This window comes from Perca fluviatilis, chromosome 6 (assembly GCF_010015445.1).
Source record: "Perca fluviatilis chromosome 6, GENO_Pfluv_1.0, whole genome shotgun sequence".
Lineage (NCBI taxonomy): Eukaryota > Metazoa > Chordata > Actinopteri > Perciformes > Percidae > Perca > Perca fluviatilis.
Window position 1 is genome coordinate 18,089,044 of NC_053117.1, and position 13,910 is coordinate 18,102,953.

The 13,910-nt window shown below is 45.6% G+C and overlaps 1 protein-coding gene across 3 annotated transcripts in view; it reads left to right on the forward strand.

Annotated features, from left to right (window-relative positions):
- The window catches only part of setbp1 (SET binding protein 1), a 54,130-nt gene that overhangs the window by 14,276 nt on the left and 25,944 nt on the right, over nt 1-13,910 (forward strand). For all 3 annotated transcript variants that reach the window (XM_039802748.1, XM_039802746.1, XM_039802747.1), the window contains exons 3-6: nt 8,558-8,979; nt 9,838-11,727; nt 11,843-12,050; nt 12,170-13,235. In XM_039802748.1, the coding sequence (XP_039658682.1) occupies nt 8,558-8,979; nt 9,838-11,727; nt 11,843-12,050; nt 12,170-13,235 (3,586 nt within the window). The remainder of the gene's footprint in view (nt 1-8,557; nt 8,980-9,837; nt 11,728-11,842; nt 12,051-12,169; nt 13,236-13,910) is intronic.

Here is a 13,910-nt window from a genome sequence, read left to right on the forward strand (position 1 = left end):
GCTCGTTGTCTCTTAAGTATGGATGCAGACATGAATAAATGATATAAATGTGTCTGTCTGTCCTTCTGTCTGTGTCTGTCCCTTGGGGCGGCTCAGACTAAACAAACAGCTGTGTTTATGAAGCAGGGAAGAGCCACAAGGGTCTTCTGTTTAGTGGTCCATTTCAACACTCAGACACACACACACACACACACACACACACACACACACACACACACACACACACACACACACACACACATACACACCCCCAAATGCCCTGCGCTCCTCATCTTTTACCTGCCCTGCTCTGTTGCGTTTTTGCCCCCTTGTGCTTTCTACCCTGCTTGGACTCTCTCTCTCTCTTTCTCTCTCTCTCTCTCTCTCTCTCTCTCTCTCTCTCTCTCTCTCTCTCTCTCTCTCTCGCTGCCCCCTCTGCTCAGAGTAATGCTCGCTCTCAGACCGAGAGGAATGCCACTCCGTGTGACCTTTCACCTACAACAAGGAGGGGTGCCGGTTTAGACAAGGGAGCGAGGGTGCAGCTGCAGTCATGTGCCCAGGCCTGGAAGGAAACACACAGACACACATAGCCAGGTTGTTAGCTAAGATACACACTCTAATTCTGGCATAGGTTTGTTTGCACTGATGCAGTTCTAGATGTGGCGCACTGCTTCTCCTGCCTCTCTTTGTGGCTGTCTGAGAAAGTGTAGGATGCTATGCTTGGTCTCTGTGTGCATGTGAACGCGCGAGTGGAGTGCAGCCTCATACAAAGGCGTTATTGTTGGTGCGAGGGGGCCTGAGGGGAGGCGGGCAGTCTGATTGGTTAAGACTATTGTGTCTCACTTTGCCCATTCTCCCTGTCACTGAGGATGTCATAAAGTGGCTCTCTAACTCTCTCTCTCTATCTTGCAAGCTGGGGATCATCTGAGGACTTGAGATATTCACAGAAATATGTAGAGAAAGCAATGAAAGTGTTACTTTACAAGCTTTAAACTTGAAATGAAGACTCAAGAGTCGTTCTTCAAGACAAAGTACAAGTCTGTTTCTAAGAATCATTTTATAGAAAACAATTTGCTCTCTAGTAGTGCTGCAAACAGTGGTTATTTTCATTATTGATTAATCTGTTGATTAATATTATATCGATTGTTCAATCTATAACATGTCAGAAAATATTGAAAAATGCTTATTATGCTTATTTCCTAAAGCCCAATGCAACATCTCCAAATTGTTCTTTTTGTCCAACTAACAATCCAGAGTTATTTAATTTTAATTGAGATAAAATTGAGAAAAGCGTAAATCCTCAAACTTGTAAAGCTAAAAACAGAACGTTTTGCATTTTTGCTCAATTAATCAGTCCTTCCAGGATTTCGCATCCATTTTTTGAGATTGTTGCGGCCCAAAATGCCTGATTTTGCGGGAGCGTTTGTAAAAAATTGCGATAAAAGTTGTGATATCTAAGGGCGGCCTCTGGCTCACCCAGTGGAGCGTGCGCCCCATGTGGGCTGGGTCCTTTGCAGTGCGCTAGGTTCGAGTCTGACCTGCGGCCCTTTGCTGCGTGTCGTCCCCTCTCTCTCTCTCTCCACTTTCCTGTCTGTCCAGTGTCTAATAAAGGGAAAAGCCCCAAAAAATAATCTTAAAAAAAAAGTTTGTTGCATTGAAGTTGCGGACGACAATGAAAGTTGCAAAAAAAGTTACTCTGGGCTGAGTTTTCCTAGTAATCTTACCAAAAAGGCTGAGGATGCTGCAAATGTTGGTATAATATGAAAATGGCTGGTGGATTTTAAGACAAAAAATAATAATTTATTGAATGAATCAAATTTGAACATATGTGTCAGTGGCTTGTTGATCTTTACATTGTTAGTTTTTTACTATCCTGGCCTGGGACACGCATTCATACGGTTTGATAAAATTCTTATTGGACTTAAACTTATCATTGCACTTACAATAACGAGCGTAGCTGTCCCAATTTAGGTCATCGTGTCGTCTCATCTCTGGTTTTTCCTGCATCCACCGTGTTTGTTTGTGAGTGTGTGCACGCGTCATTCGCGGGGGGAACTGAGCTGCAGCCCTGCCCGCTGCAGAGAGCCGACAGGATTGAAACAGCAGAAGCTTTCAGCAACTTTAGAGTGAAAAAAACGCGTACATTGATGTTAAAATGTATACAGGTTGGCAAGATTGGATGGCTGATTGGATGGCTGAATTTGGCGATGTACGTGTTACGTCAACCCGTTCTCACTCCCGCTTGGTCATTGGCTCTCAGAGTCACATACTGACGTAAAGGCTGGCACGTGGGACTGCTGTGATTGGTTGAAGTCGCAGGAAACTCTGTTTATTGGTCAAACTTGCGGTGATTGGTCAAAATTGCGAGTTGCAATAATTCACGGTGATTGGTTGAATTCGCGTGAATTGGCGCGATTATCAGTCCTGGAGGGACTGATAAATGAGACAATGATCAAAATAATTGACTTTCTGCAAAAAATATCTGATATAGCAGAAAAAACAACAACTATAAAATACAAAAACAAAAGTTAATTCAACTTCATGTTCTGACGATTGATTAATCGATTAGTTTCAGCAGCACAATCAAGTGTGACTATGTGTTTCCTTTGCTTTGCTTTATCAAATCGGAAAGTAAAAAGAAATTTAAATTTTTTAGTATAACTGCATCATATGATAATGGAGACACCATAACTTTAGTTTTTATCTCCCAAATATGCACAGGAACACACTGATGTGGTAATGTTTTGTTGCATATTGCCTCAGTAACTAGACAATGATGCATTAGAGTGCATTATTTTTGAATAACTAATCAGTGAGTGAGGCTTCGCTGTTGCAGACCACTGTTTGCCAGAGAGGAAGTGTTTAATCTCAGCACAGCTTCTGTCTTGAATTACCCATCATTCCACACAGGAAGCCATCCCTTAGGATTTAGAGCAGCTCATTGGCTGTTAATTGTTTCCTGTTGTACAGAAGTGGTACGATTGGGTCATATGGTGCACAGAGCGCTGTGAACAACACGTTCCTTTGGTTTTTTACTGTCTGTTGTGCACGTGTATGTAGGTGTGTGTAATTTACTTCCCCAATAGATGCATTGATTAAACAGCATTCTGTCTATTCATGAAGTTATTCATGTGTGTGTGTGTGTGTGTGTGTGTGTGTGCATGTGTGTGTGTGTGTGTGTGTGTGTGTGTGTGTGTGTGTGTGTGTGCGTGTGTGTGTGTGTGTGTGTGTGTGTGTGTGGTGTGTGGCCAGTCTCTTTGCATGTGTATATTTTCTTTGTGCTGAGCATTAACGCTGACTGAAATGCATAATGCCGCTAGAGGTAGAGGCCATGTCCATGAAAGGAACAATTGGTGCATAATCGCTGTAATAATCACTATGAAAAAACTCTTCTAATGTGGTTCTTAGTACCATTCACAAGCAGGACACACACACACACACACACACACCATTAATGCTAATAGCGGGGATTAGATGTATACTTTGTGTAGCATGTAAATGTAGCTGTCATTACTGTGCGGGTGAAAACCTCCAATTGCACCGTAATAACATACTTCAGTTTGGCCAATCACAGGCTTTTGTTCAGATTGAGTCATCTACGTCTGAGCGTGTCTGAAGAGAGTGTGACAAGGAGACTCTTGGGTGTTTCGCTGCTATCTTTAGGAGCACTCCAATCTGAAGGATTACTGCTGTGGACGTAGGAGGGAACATTTTGCTTGGGACCTACTGCTGTGCAATAAATCTGGCTTCTGCCTTGCAGTTAGCTAAAGGACAAATGTACCGTAGATCGAATCCTTGATCATGCCCAGCTAGGAGGGTACAACATGCTGCAGAAAAAAAGTGAGTTTTTAGCTCAAATAAACAAGAAAACTGTAACTGTGGGCTAAACACATAGTTGTGGAATTGCAGCATTAGTCCAAGAGTGGAAGTTTTGAATGGAGCCCAATTTCCAAACTTTCCCACCCAACTTTCCCAGAAGATGCTTTGGCTGGCAACGATGCCACCAGATCTGAGATAGTGAAGCATTGGCTGAGGCAGCACATGCTGAGGGAAAATAGACAGACAGTGGGCTCGATCCCAGTGATCCACAAACTGTCCCACCTTGACACCCCCTCATCTTTCCTCCCCCTTCGCCTCCCTCTTTTCTCTCCCCTGCTGTGGCTCTCCTCAGGCACATGAATGGAAGTCTTTATTCCCGGGAGAACTGGTGGGAAGAACGAGAGAACGAGAAACAGGGATGGGGGCATGGAGGGAGGGGGGAGGTCTGTGAGAGTGGCCACAAGATCAACACAGTGCCTCTTTTCTCCTCCATCGCTTTTCCCTCCTTTTCTCTGCATCCTCCCCTCCACCCTCCCTCCCTCTCCTTCTACCCCATTTTAAGTGCTGTGGACACAAAGCCGTGTTAGTATTCATGGTGTTTGTTTGCAGAGGAGCTGTGTGTGGTGTGGTGTGTGTCTGTGTGTGTGTGTGTGTGTGTGTGTGTGTGTGTGTGTGTGTGTGGTTGTGGAGCTGTCAGAAACACAGATCACAGCGAAGCAGCGCTCTGAATGGAGCTGGAGAGAAGGGGGGGAGGAGGGGGTTAGTTCCCACAGGGGGGAATGGTCAGCTCCAGAAAAGAGAAAAGAAGAAGAAAAGGGATGTGATAAGGAGGGGGGCAGTGCACGAGGCCACAGGGGCAGAGGGAGACGGCATGGTGTCAAAGCCAAGGAGAGTGTGTGTGACAAGGAGAGAGAGGGGAAAAGAGTGGATCTTATTAATCATAAGGTTTCGGAGGGAACTAGTTGTTAACGGGTCTAGGCACCTCTCTTGTTTTTCTGCTGGCCCTCTTCTTCCCTCCCTCTCTGCCGCTCTCATTCTTTCAGTAACCCCCTCCCTCCCTCCCTCCCCATTTCTCCCTCTCTCTCTCTCTCTCTCTCTCTCTCTCTCTCTCTCTGTCTTTCTGTGCCTCTTTCTCTCTTTCTCTTTGTGTGTCTGTCTGGACAGCTGCCCAGTTCCATACACAGGGAAAAATGAAACACTCTAACCACCGGGCGTGCAGCCAAATAAAAGGCTGCGAAAAACTATTTGAAGGGCAGCGTGTTTGTGTGTGTGTGTGTGTGTGTGTGTGTGTGTGTGTGTGTGTGTGCGTGCGCATGGAGTTTGTGTATATGTTTGCTGGTGTATACGTATATTATATGTGTGCTGAGTTGTGAGATTTGGGTGTGCCTGTTTAGGGTGTTCTTTCCCAGTATAATGGTGCAGCCAGGGTGCTCTGTCTGTGTGTGTGTTTGTGTGTGTGTGTGTGTGTGTGTGTGTGTGTGTGTGTGTGTGTGTGTGAGGGAGAAGTTCCACTCTGAGTTTCAGTTTATTCAACAGTGGAAAATTGAGAGGCTGCAGGAGAGGAAAGGACAGGAGGGGCCTTCACATACCTCCCCTCACGTCTAACTGGAGGAGAGAGGGGTTCAGCTTTTTACATCCAGATCTCCATTTACAACAGCCTGCTGAGTGTGAACATTACATTCAGACACACACACACATACACACACACACACACACAAATTTGTCAGTAAATATGTGCGGACTCATTTGCAAAGTGCCTTTCAGTTGGGTGATTGCAGCACTTAGTCACATATTATCCATGAGCTCCTCTGCTGCGTTCTGACCTTATCTGATGGTTACATCACCAGTGGAAAGGAATGTGCAGCTCCATATCTGCCTGCATTTGGGTGTTGGAGAGCCTTTGTGTGACTGGCTGAGACCAGTCCATGTTGTTACAGTGCTGACCCAGAGGAAGACACTCTAGAAATGGTTGTTGACCTAGCTGTGGAGTACGACCCTTAACCCCTGAACATAGCCCTGAGAGCATCGAGGGAGGGAGAGTGCATCAAATGGGTTCAGGGCTAAACATGCCTTGGGTCTGGTTTGTGCTGGCCTTTCTCCTTATCTAAATTCAATCAGAGGGGACTTGTAGAAGGACAGTGTGGAAAAGGTTGAAGCCTCATAGCACTTGTGCTTGTGGGCCGCTCCAGGGTCAGAGTCCATGCTAGTGCTGATTTTCCTGACCACTGCCCCCTGCTGCAGCTCAGCAGTAGCACAGTCCCTATTCACACAGCACATGACAAGAGCAGAACAGTGTATGTACAACATAGAAATATCAGAATCAATTCAGCAAGTACTAGGGATAGATCAATTATCAGCCCTGGCTGATTATCGGCCCCTTTTTTTGCAGTTTGCAGATTATCTGAATCTTTTCTGTATCAGCGTTTTATTTGCCTGATAACCAATAAAGTTAATTAATAAAAAAGTGCGCTACTTTGGCTCTGCTACAGCTCTGTGTCTGTCCCTCTGCTTCGGTTTCACTCACCACTGAGTCTGTCTTAATGTCCCGCCCACAACACTATCTGACTATCTTTTACTGTGTATTATGTTGAAAGTTTCTCATTTATTAAATAATAGCTTAAAGCATTTTCATTATTCACTGTAAATGCATATTGGTTCCAAATATCTGTTATTGGTTTCATTAACTACTAATAATCGGTATCGTCCTTGAAAAAACAGTATTGGTCGATCCCTACCAAATCCAGCAATGTTTTTCTGTGGTATCGGTGCATTATACAGTACATGATAAGGACAAGACTTCCAATACAGTGATAAAAAAGTTCAAAACATGCAATACAGAGAAGCTCCCTATGTCTTGGACTCCTGTCTCTGGTAAGAAAGGTGTCCATGCCTCCTCTCTTTATAATCTCTCTGTGGTGGCTTTGTGGTTAGTTGTGTGTGTGTGTGTGTGTGTGTGTGTGTGTGTGTGTGTGTGTGTGTGTGTGTGTGTGTGTGTGTGTGTCTCACTAACCACCTCCATCTCCATGTCTGTCTCTTTTTCTGTGCCCTCCTTTAACCTGAAACAGCAGGTATTCTAGGACAGGTTAAATGAGAAAGCATGTGTGTATCAGGTGTCTGTCATCTTATCCCTCTGTGGACTCACAGCGTCTCCTCTCTAGTGTCACTTTGCACACACACACATTCACACGTATATACACACACACATCTCACAACTGAAAGGACACCATAGCATTGTGTTCAGGGGATAAATGAGAGTGTGCATATAAGCACGTGCATTTTCTGTTATTGTTAATCATTTACTCTGCTCAGTGTTTGCTAGTGTGTGTGCAGTGTGTTTTTCATCAGCGTTCATGTGTGTTTTTTGCACCATGAGTATATGCAGCTTGCATCTAGCTGATAAACAGCTTCTGCAGCCAGTGTGGAAGTTCAAAATGAGTGTCAACTGCCTGACTGCTGACGGGACAGCAGAAAGAGGAAGAAAAAGGTTGGATAGTGATAGAGAAAGGATAGAGGAGATTTAAAGTGACTGAGGAAATGAAGGCAGAACAGGACATTATTTTCCAGGTAAAAGATAGAAGAGATGAAGTGCTTGTTCTCTTTGCAAATATGTGCACTGAACTACGAACATTATATGTTTCATTACAGTGTGTGTATCTGCAAAGAGCAAGAGCTAATCATCTGGCAAGGTGCCGATCCATCTAGGCAAAAATTGGTTGCCTGACTGTGTTAATACATTAGCATTTGTGCTACTATGTTTGAAGCCAGGATTTCCTAACTGTGTACATCTACTGTATGCATGAGTGTGAGAGTGTGAGTGTGAGAGTGTGCGCTTGCATGCATGTGTCTATATGCTGAGAGGCAGGCCTGTGGTTAGGTTACATCTCCCTGCAGCGCCACAGAACTGTCTTGTTGCGTCATACTGAGTCTGTTAATAACAGGCTAAACCACAAAGGCCATCCGCTGCTCTAGTTCTCATCTTCCAGAAGTACGCTGATTATTCAGCAGTGATACATTAAGTAGGGTTGTGTTGTCTAATACAGTATATCAAGCTTTTACATTTTCATTTAGACAAAATCATACATGGACAAATGTAAACTGGGTACTGAGTGAAGGGTGACTTCAGATTTGTTTCCCTTCACTGGATAAATGTAGATAAACTGTGCCATAGTTTCAGGACATACAGTATATTGCATAAGCAGTTCAGAGGTTGGTCAGTATGACAGCGTAAGTTACAGTTGTAAACAGTACAGGAGAGTTGTCAACAAAATGAAGATAATATATAGTAAATTATTCTGTGTCTAGTGCAGTCAGGAGCTAGACTACTGGGTTTTATACTGTGTGCAGACAGACACCCCCAACTCCATCCCCCCTCAGCTCTCACAGCATGCAACATCCTTGCCACAGGAATTGAATTGCTCTGTAAACAAGCCTTTTGTTTTGTTGCACACTTTGCTCATGCACACAAGATGTTTTAAAAACTTCAGTCCTGTCGTGAAAAGACAAAAGTGTCATATCAGAGCACAACAAATCACTGATTTGATATGTTCTGACAAAAATAAACTGAATGCAGAAGTGGATGCTGTGTATTAGCTCTCTAACAGGCTGATGTTATGAAGACAGGAAATAGAGTAGTCATAGTTTTATGATCACATTATCATTATCGTATCATTTGTATATCCCAGCAGCTAAATTAAGCTGTCTTGTGATTGCAGTTTGTATTTAGTAACCAATCTTTGTTTCTCTTTTCTGTCGTCCCCAGACATACGAGCGCCAGTTCAGAATGCCTGAGCAGAGAGAGGGAGGCCTGCTGCAACTACTGGGAGATCACACTCTGCCCAAACACCAGCTTCGCAGCTCCCTCCCTCCTGCACACACACTCTCACACACACAGCAAACACAGCACACCCTCATGCAACAATTCCAACACCCTCATGCACATCAGCACCAAATAAATCCGGACTGGATCACGCCTTCAGCACCTTCTGCATCCCCGGCCAATCGTGCAGATTCTGAGCCAGCCAGGGAACTGGCAGGAGCCAGTAGGAGCTCTTTGCTTGATCCAGCCCAACCTTTCTCACGAACAGCGACACAAAGCCCCTCACCTCAGAGATCCCTGACTCCAGACCTGCAGTTGCCAGTGGTTACAGATGCCAGTATTCTCAACCTAACCTCTCTCAGCAGGTATGGTTCATTTATTTTCTTGTGTGGTGGATGTTATCATGAGCCAAACATGATCATTAGAACAAAAATACTCTACCCAATGCACTACGGATGGAAGTCGATACAATGCTGTATTGTGATATTTTGTTTAGCAATATTATATATTTTTTTGGACAGTGATTCATTATTTGAATTTAACAGTCTCATTTGCAACAATAATAAATATTTAAAGCTTTAGTGCGTAACTTTTTGATATTAATGAGCTTCCGTTATATTCAAGCCATTGCCAAATGAGTTGCTACAAAGCTAATTAAGACTATCAACTCAACACAACTCTCTCAGCATTTCTCAGTATGGCTATGTTCAGAAGATTGGGTCGTTCAGTGACTTTCCTGCGAAAAAACTTGAGTGAAGATAATTACCTCTTCTGAAGAGTCCATCATGTTTTTTTAATCCTCCTTGTCCTCCTTGTCTACTAGCAACTGCAAGGGGGGCGATGCGCAGTTATGGAAGGCTTGTTTCATGTGGACGCGCCACATGAAACACTTTTGTTGTCATTACTTTGAATTCCTCATGGGGGCGGCAGAAACTACGCACTATAGCTTTAAAGTAAGATGAAGTGAAAACGTAATCTCATTTAATTTAAACAGACACAATAATGATTGAAATTAGGTAACACATAGCGATACATTGCAGGATATCTTAACACAATTAGACAATAAATTAATCACAGCTTGACTCTATGTGTGGTCACAAGCAAAAATAGTAAATATTCTGGTTAATACTGGTAAATACTGGTACAGTACTGGCTGTGTTGGTGAAATACAAAACATTCTTTCTCTCCATTCCACAATTTTGTCTCTGTACACATCTCTCCAGGGGGAAGGGTTTGCAAGAGGTCAGTGAAATGCTCTTTGGGAACATCAAGAGGAAGTACGGCAGGAAGGACTCCCAGAGGATGCTCTGTAATCCCCACAGTGCTGATACACCTTGGGGAAGACAGCCAGAGAAAGGATCGGAAAGCCCAACTAATTCCGAGGAGAGGCAGAAGTACAGGCAAGAGGAGACAGCTCAGCGGTTTCATGAAGAAAGAGAGGCAAGGAGAAAAGAGGAAAGAGAGCGAGCGATTGCTGGGAGGAGAAGTGATGAAGAAGACAGAGGGATGCCCATGCTGACAGAGGAAGGGAAAGGAAGAAAGAGGCGGAGGAGGCCTTCTTTTGATGAGTCATTTTGTGTAGATGAGCAATTACAGGACTCTGACACTACAGAGAAGCACCAGCCTGGGCCCCCAGAACCCAAAGTAGCACATAAGATGGAGACTCACAAAAATGAATCTCGACTCATAAGTCACGCTGATGTCAGTAGAGAGAGGATAGAAAAAGCAGAGAGAGCAGATAAAGGCGATAAAAGAGAAAAAGGAGACCGGGCAGAAAGAGGAGAGATAGTTATAAGCGGGTCTGACTTAATGTCAGTTTTGAGTGCAAATAGAATGAAAAAGAACCCAGTGGGTCGTCCTAAGATCAGCACAGACGCCCTTAAACACAGAGAGCCTACTCACAATCACATCAACAAAGCCAGTCTTAACACAAACCCCAGACTCCCTAGCCCAAACCCCAGCCTCAGGGGCAGCATCAGTCCTAGCCCAAGCCCTAAACCCAGGGCTAACATTAGCCCCAGTCTCAGCCCCAGCCACAGCACCAGCTCCACAGCCAGTTCCAGACAAACCAAGGCCAAGGACAGATGGTCCTACCTGAAAGCTAAAAGCCATGCCAGCCTCACGTCACCCCAGAGAGACAACCGGGGTAGCCCCTCGATCTTAACTGACCCACCCTCTGCCTTCCCCATCACCCCCTCTAGCCCCCTCTACACCAACACTGACAGCCTGACTGTCCACACACCCGTTAAGAGGAAACGAGGACGCCCCAAAAAACAGCCACTCCTTACAGTGGAGACCATCCATGAAGGTACCTCCACCTCACCTCCAAGTCCACTGGCACAGGATACCGCTGCAGGGCTAAACCGTAGGAGGAAGACACACACACTTAACACATTAGTGCAAATGGCCTCCACGACCACCAGCGCCAATTCTAATCTGAAACTAAAGCGTGGCAGGGGCCCTTCCAGGCCAGTGAATAAGATGAAGCTTGGGAAAATGCAGAGCATCCTGAATGAGATCCTTTCAGGTTCCAGTCAGAACGGCGCTCTGGCTCTGAAGTCATCTTCAGCCCCTGTTTCCTCAGCTATGAGTGCCATGGCGTCCACCATTGAGGCTCGGCTGGGAAAACAGATAAATGTCAGCAAGAGAGGAACCATCTACATTGGTAAGAAGAGAGGGCGGAAACCCAGAGCAGAAACCCAAGGCTTAAACCCTCCCAAAACCACTAGGGACAAGCCCCTCATGTCTGTCTCCACATCCAGTCTCTATGAGAGCCCTGTAGTGCCTTCTGCCACCTTGTCTCCCAGCTCCAGCGCTCCATCCATAAGAAACAGCCACTCTGATGTCACTATGCCCAGTTTGCAGCCCATCTCAGCCCTGCCCTCCAAGCCCGCAGGCAGGAGCTTCCTCTCTGGGGGATGGAAACTGTCTCCTCCACGCCTTCTGGCTAATTCCCCTTCCCACCTGTCAGAGGGGGCATCAGTGAAGGAAGTGACCCTGTCCCCCATCAGCGAGTCCCACAGTGAGGAGACTATTCCAAGTGACAGTGGGATTGGGACAGACAACAACAGCACCTCAGATCAAACTGAGAAGGGCCCCGCCTCTCGACGCAGGTACAGTACACTGTTTCACTTATTTACCTTTCTTGAACCTTAAAGGCTTTTGTTGCTTTATATTTTAGACTGATATAAATGTGGTGGTTTTAATGTGATTTTATGTTTTATGTAGGTATTCATTTGATCTGTGTGGGTTTGAGGCTGCGGAGGCAGCAGCCCTGGAAGCATCCAACAGGGGCAGCAGAGCACGCTGTGAACGGCAAGTAACTGCTGTTGACAACTTCCTGTCACAGCAGGAAAAGAAGCAAAAGCATCATCGACGGAAGAGGAAGTGCCTACAGAGCCGGGATCATCTTCACTTTCTTTCTGAACTGGAGGAGGTTAGAAACATTATAATACAGTAAATGATTTGTGTAATCTTTGACCAAGCACTGTAATGCGCAAGTGCATTGTATATGGTGTATTTTTCTAAATGTTCCTCTTTTAAACCTCCCTGTAGGTTGTGACAAAGCTCCAGCAGCTACGAGTGTCTCACAGACGATACACCTGCTACCCCCAGCAACCATATCCCTCCATTTTCCGCCTCAACTTCCATCATTACTATCCTGTTACCTATGACTCCTACCCCTGTGACTCCAGCTCGTACCTCCGCAGGAGCGCCGATCTGAAGGCTAAGAGGAGACGTGGCCGTCCAGCCAAACCCAGCGAGCCAATCACATCGAAGCTGCCTTTTGTTCAAGGATATGGTTATCCGCTGGCAGGGGGAAATTACTATGCAGCACCGTATGCGATGCCTTACGCACCTCCTCTGAGTTTGGGCTACTTTCCCCCTGCTCCCCCATTTTATCTGCCCCACCACTCGCTAGGACCTGCACCTCCATCTCCCTTCATGAGGCCTGCTGTACCCCCTCCGAAGGCTTTCCACTCCAGTGGACACTCAAAGCTCCAGCCAGGGGCCAAGCTTCGCGGTGGCAGTGGCCCACTTCAGGGGCCCTCTGTAAGAGGAGAGGGCCTGGGATCCCTGGGCACTGGCAGTGCAGGTGGTCTTGCAGGGGTTCGTCTCCATAAGAGGAAGCACAAGCACAAACATAAGCACAAGGATGAACCCCTCCTTTCACTGCGAGACCGGCAGGAATTGGGTGGGCTCTTCAGCGGCGCAAAGACCAATGCACGTCTCAGCATGCTGAGTGACAGGAGGGACATGGCCAGTCAGGGCTCTTCAAAGCATCTGGAGAAGCAGAGGGGCAGTAGTAGAGGCTCAAGCCTGGGATCCAGCTTTGGGATGTTTGAGTCGGACCAGCTGTCCACACACTCTCTCGCTGACAGCCAGTTCCACTCCCGTCAGACTCGACAGCCAATAAACAGCTTCATGAGCAGCTACAGTAGCCAATCGCAGCGGTCAGAGTCAGCTTCTGACCTGTTTTTGGGGTCACGGGAGGACGACTGTGGTGGGAGGAGTAGGAAGACGAGGCTCACTGTGTTTGGAGATCAGGGCTTAATGTCATTCCAAACTGCCAGGCAGGAGCCAGGACAGATGAACAACTGCTCCAGTTCCTCCCTCACTGGTAAGAACCACTTACATTAGGATTACCTGTTCATTAAACCACACTGTGTATTTACAGGGGAGTGCACTGCCCTTTTGCCATGATCAGAAACCATGACAGCAGGGTTGCTTTTTCTTTTGATGGAGGCAGCACAGTAAAATGTATTTCTTACTTTGAAGATGTGTTGGAGGTTTGACGTTAGCCCAAACTGCAACTGCAACCAGTTCACTTATGGCTAGACTTCCTCTAGCTACCTCACAATAAAAGCCATCCATGGATCACCTGTGGAAAGCTTCTGATATAAAGCCTCAGCAGGGAGTGTTCGGCTGACATTAACAGTAGCTTTACACAGCAATGGACCTCATTACAGTTCCGATTGTGAGGCTAAGGAGGGCAGATCATAAAACAGTGAGAGTCCTATCTGTTAGAGAAAAGTAGCAACAGGAATGATTACAGCTGACAGTGACTTCTCCTGTACGCACATGAGATAAAAACAATTGAAAGCTGAACCTAGGTAGTGTTAAAAAAGCTGGCTTTCATTTTATGATGATTGACATAGCTTGGAGTCTAGGCTTGCTGCAAGGTAAGGCAAGGCAGCTTTATTTGTATAGCACATTTCAGCAACAGGGCAATTCATAGTGCTTTACATAAAACATTAAAGAGCAATTAAAAACGATTAAAAGATTAAAAACAGAT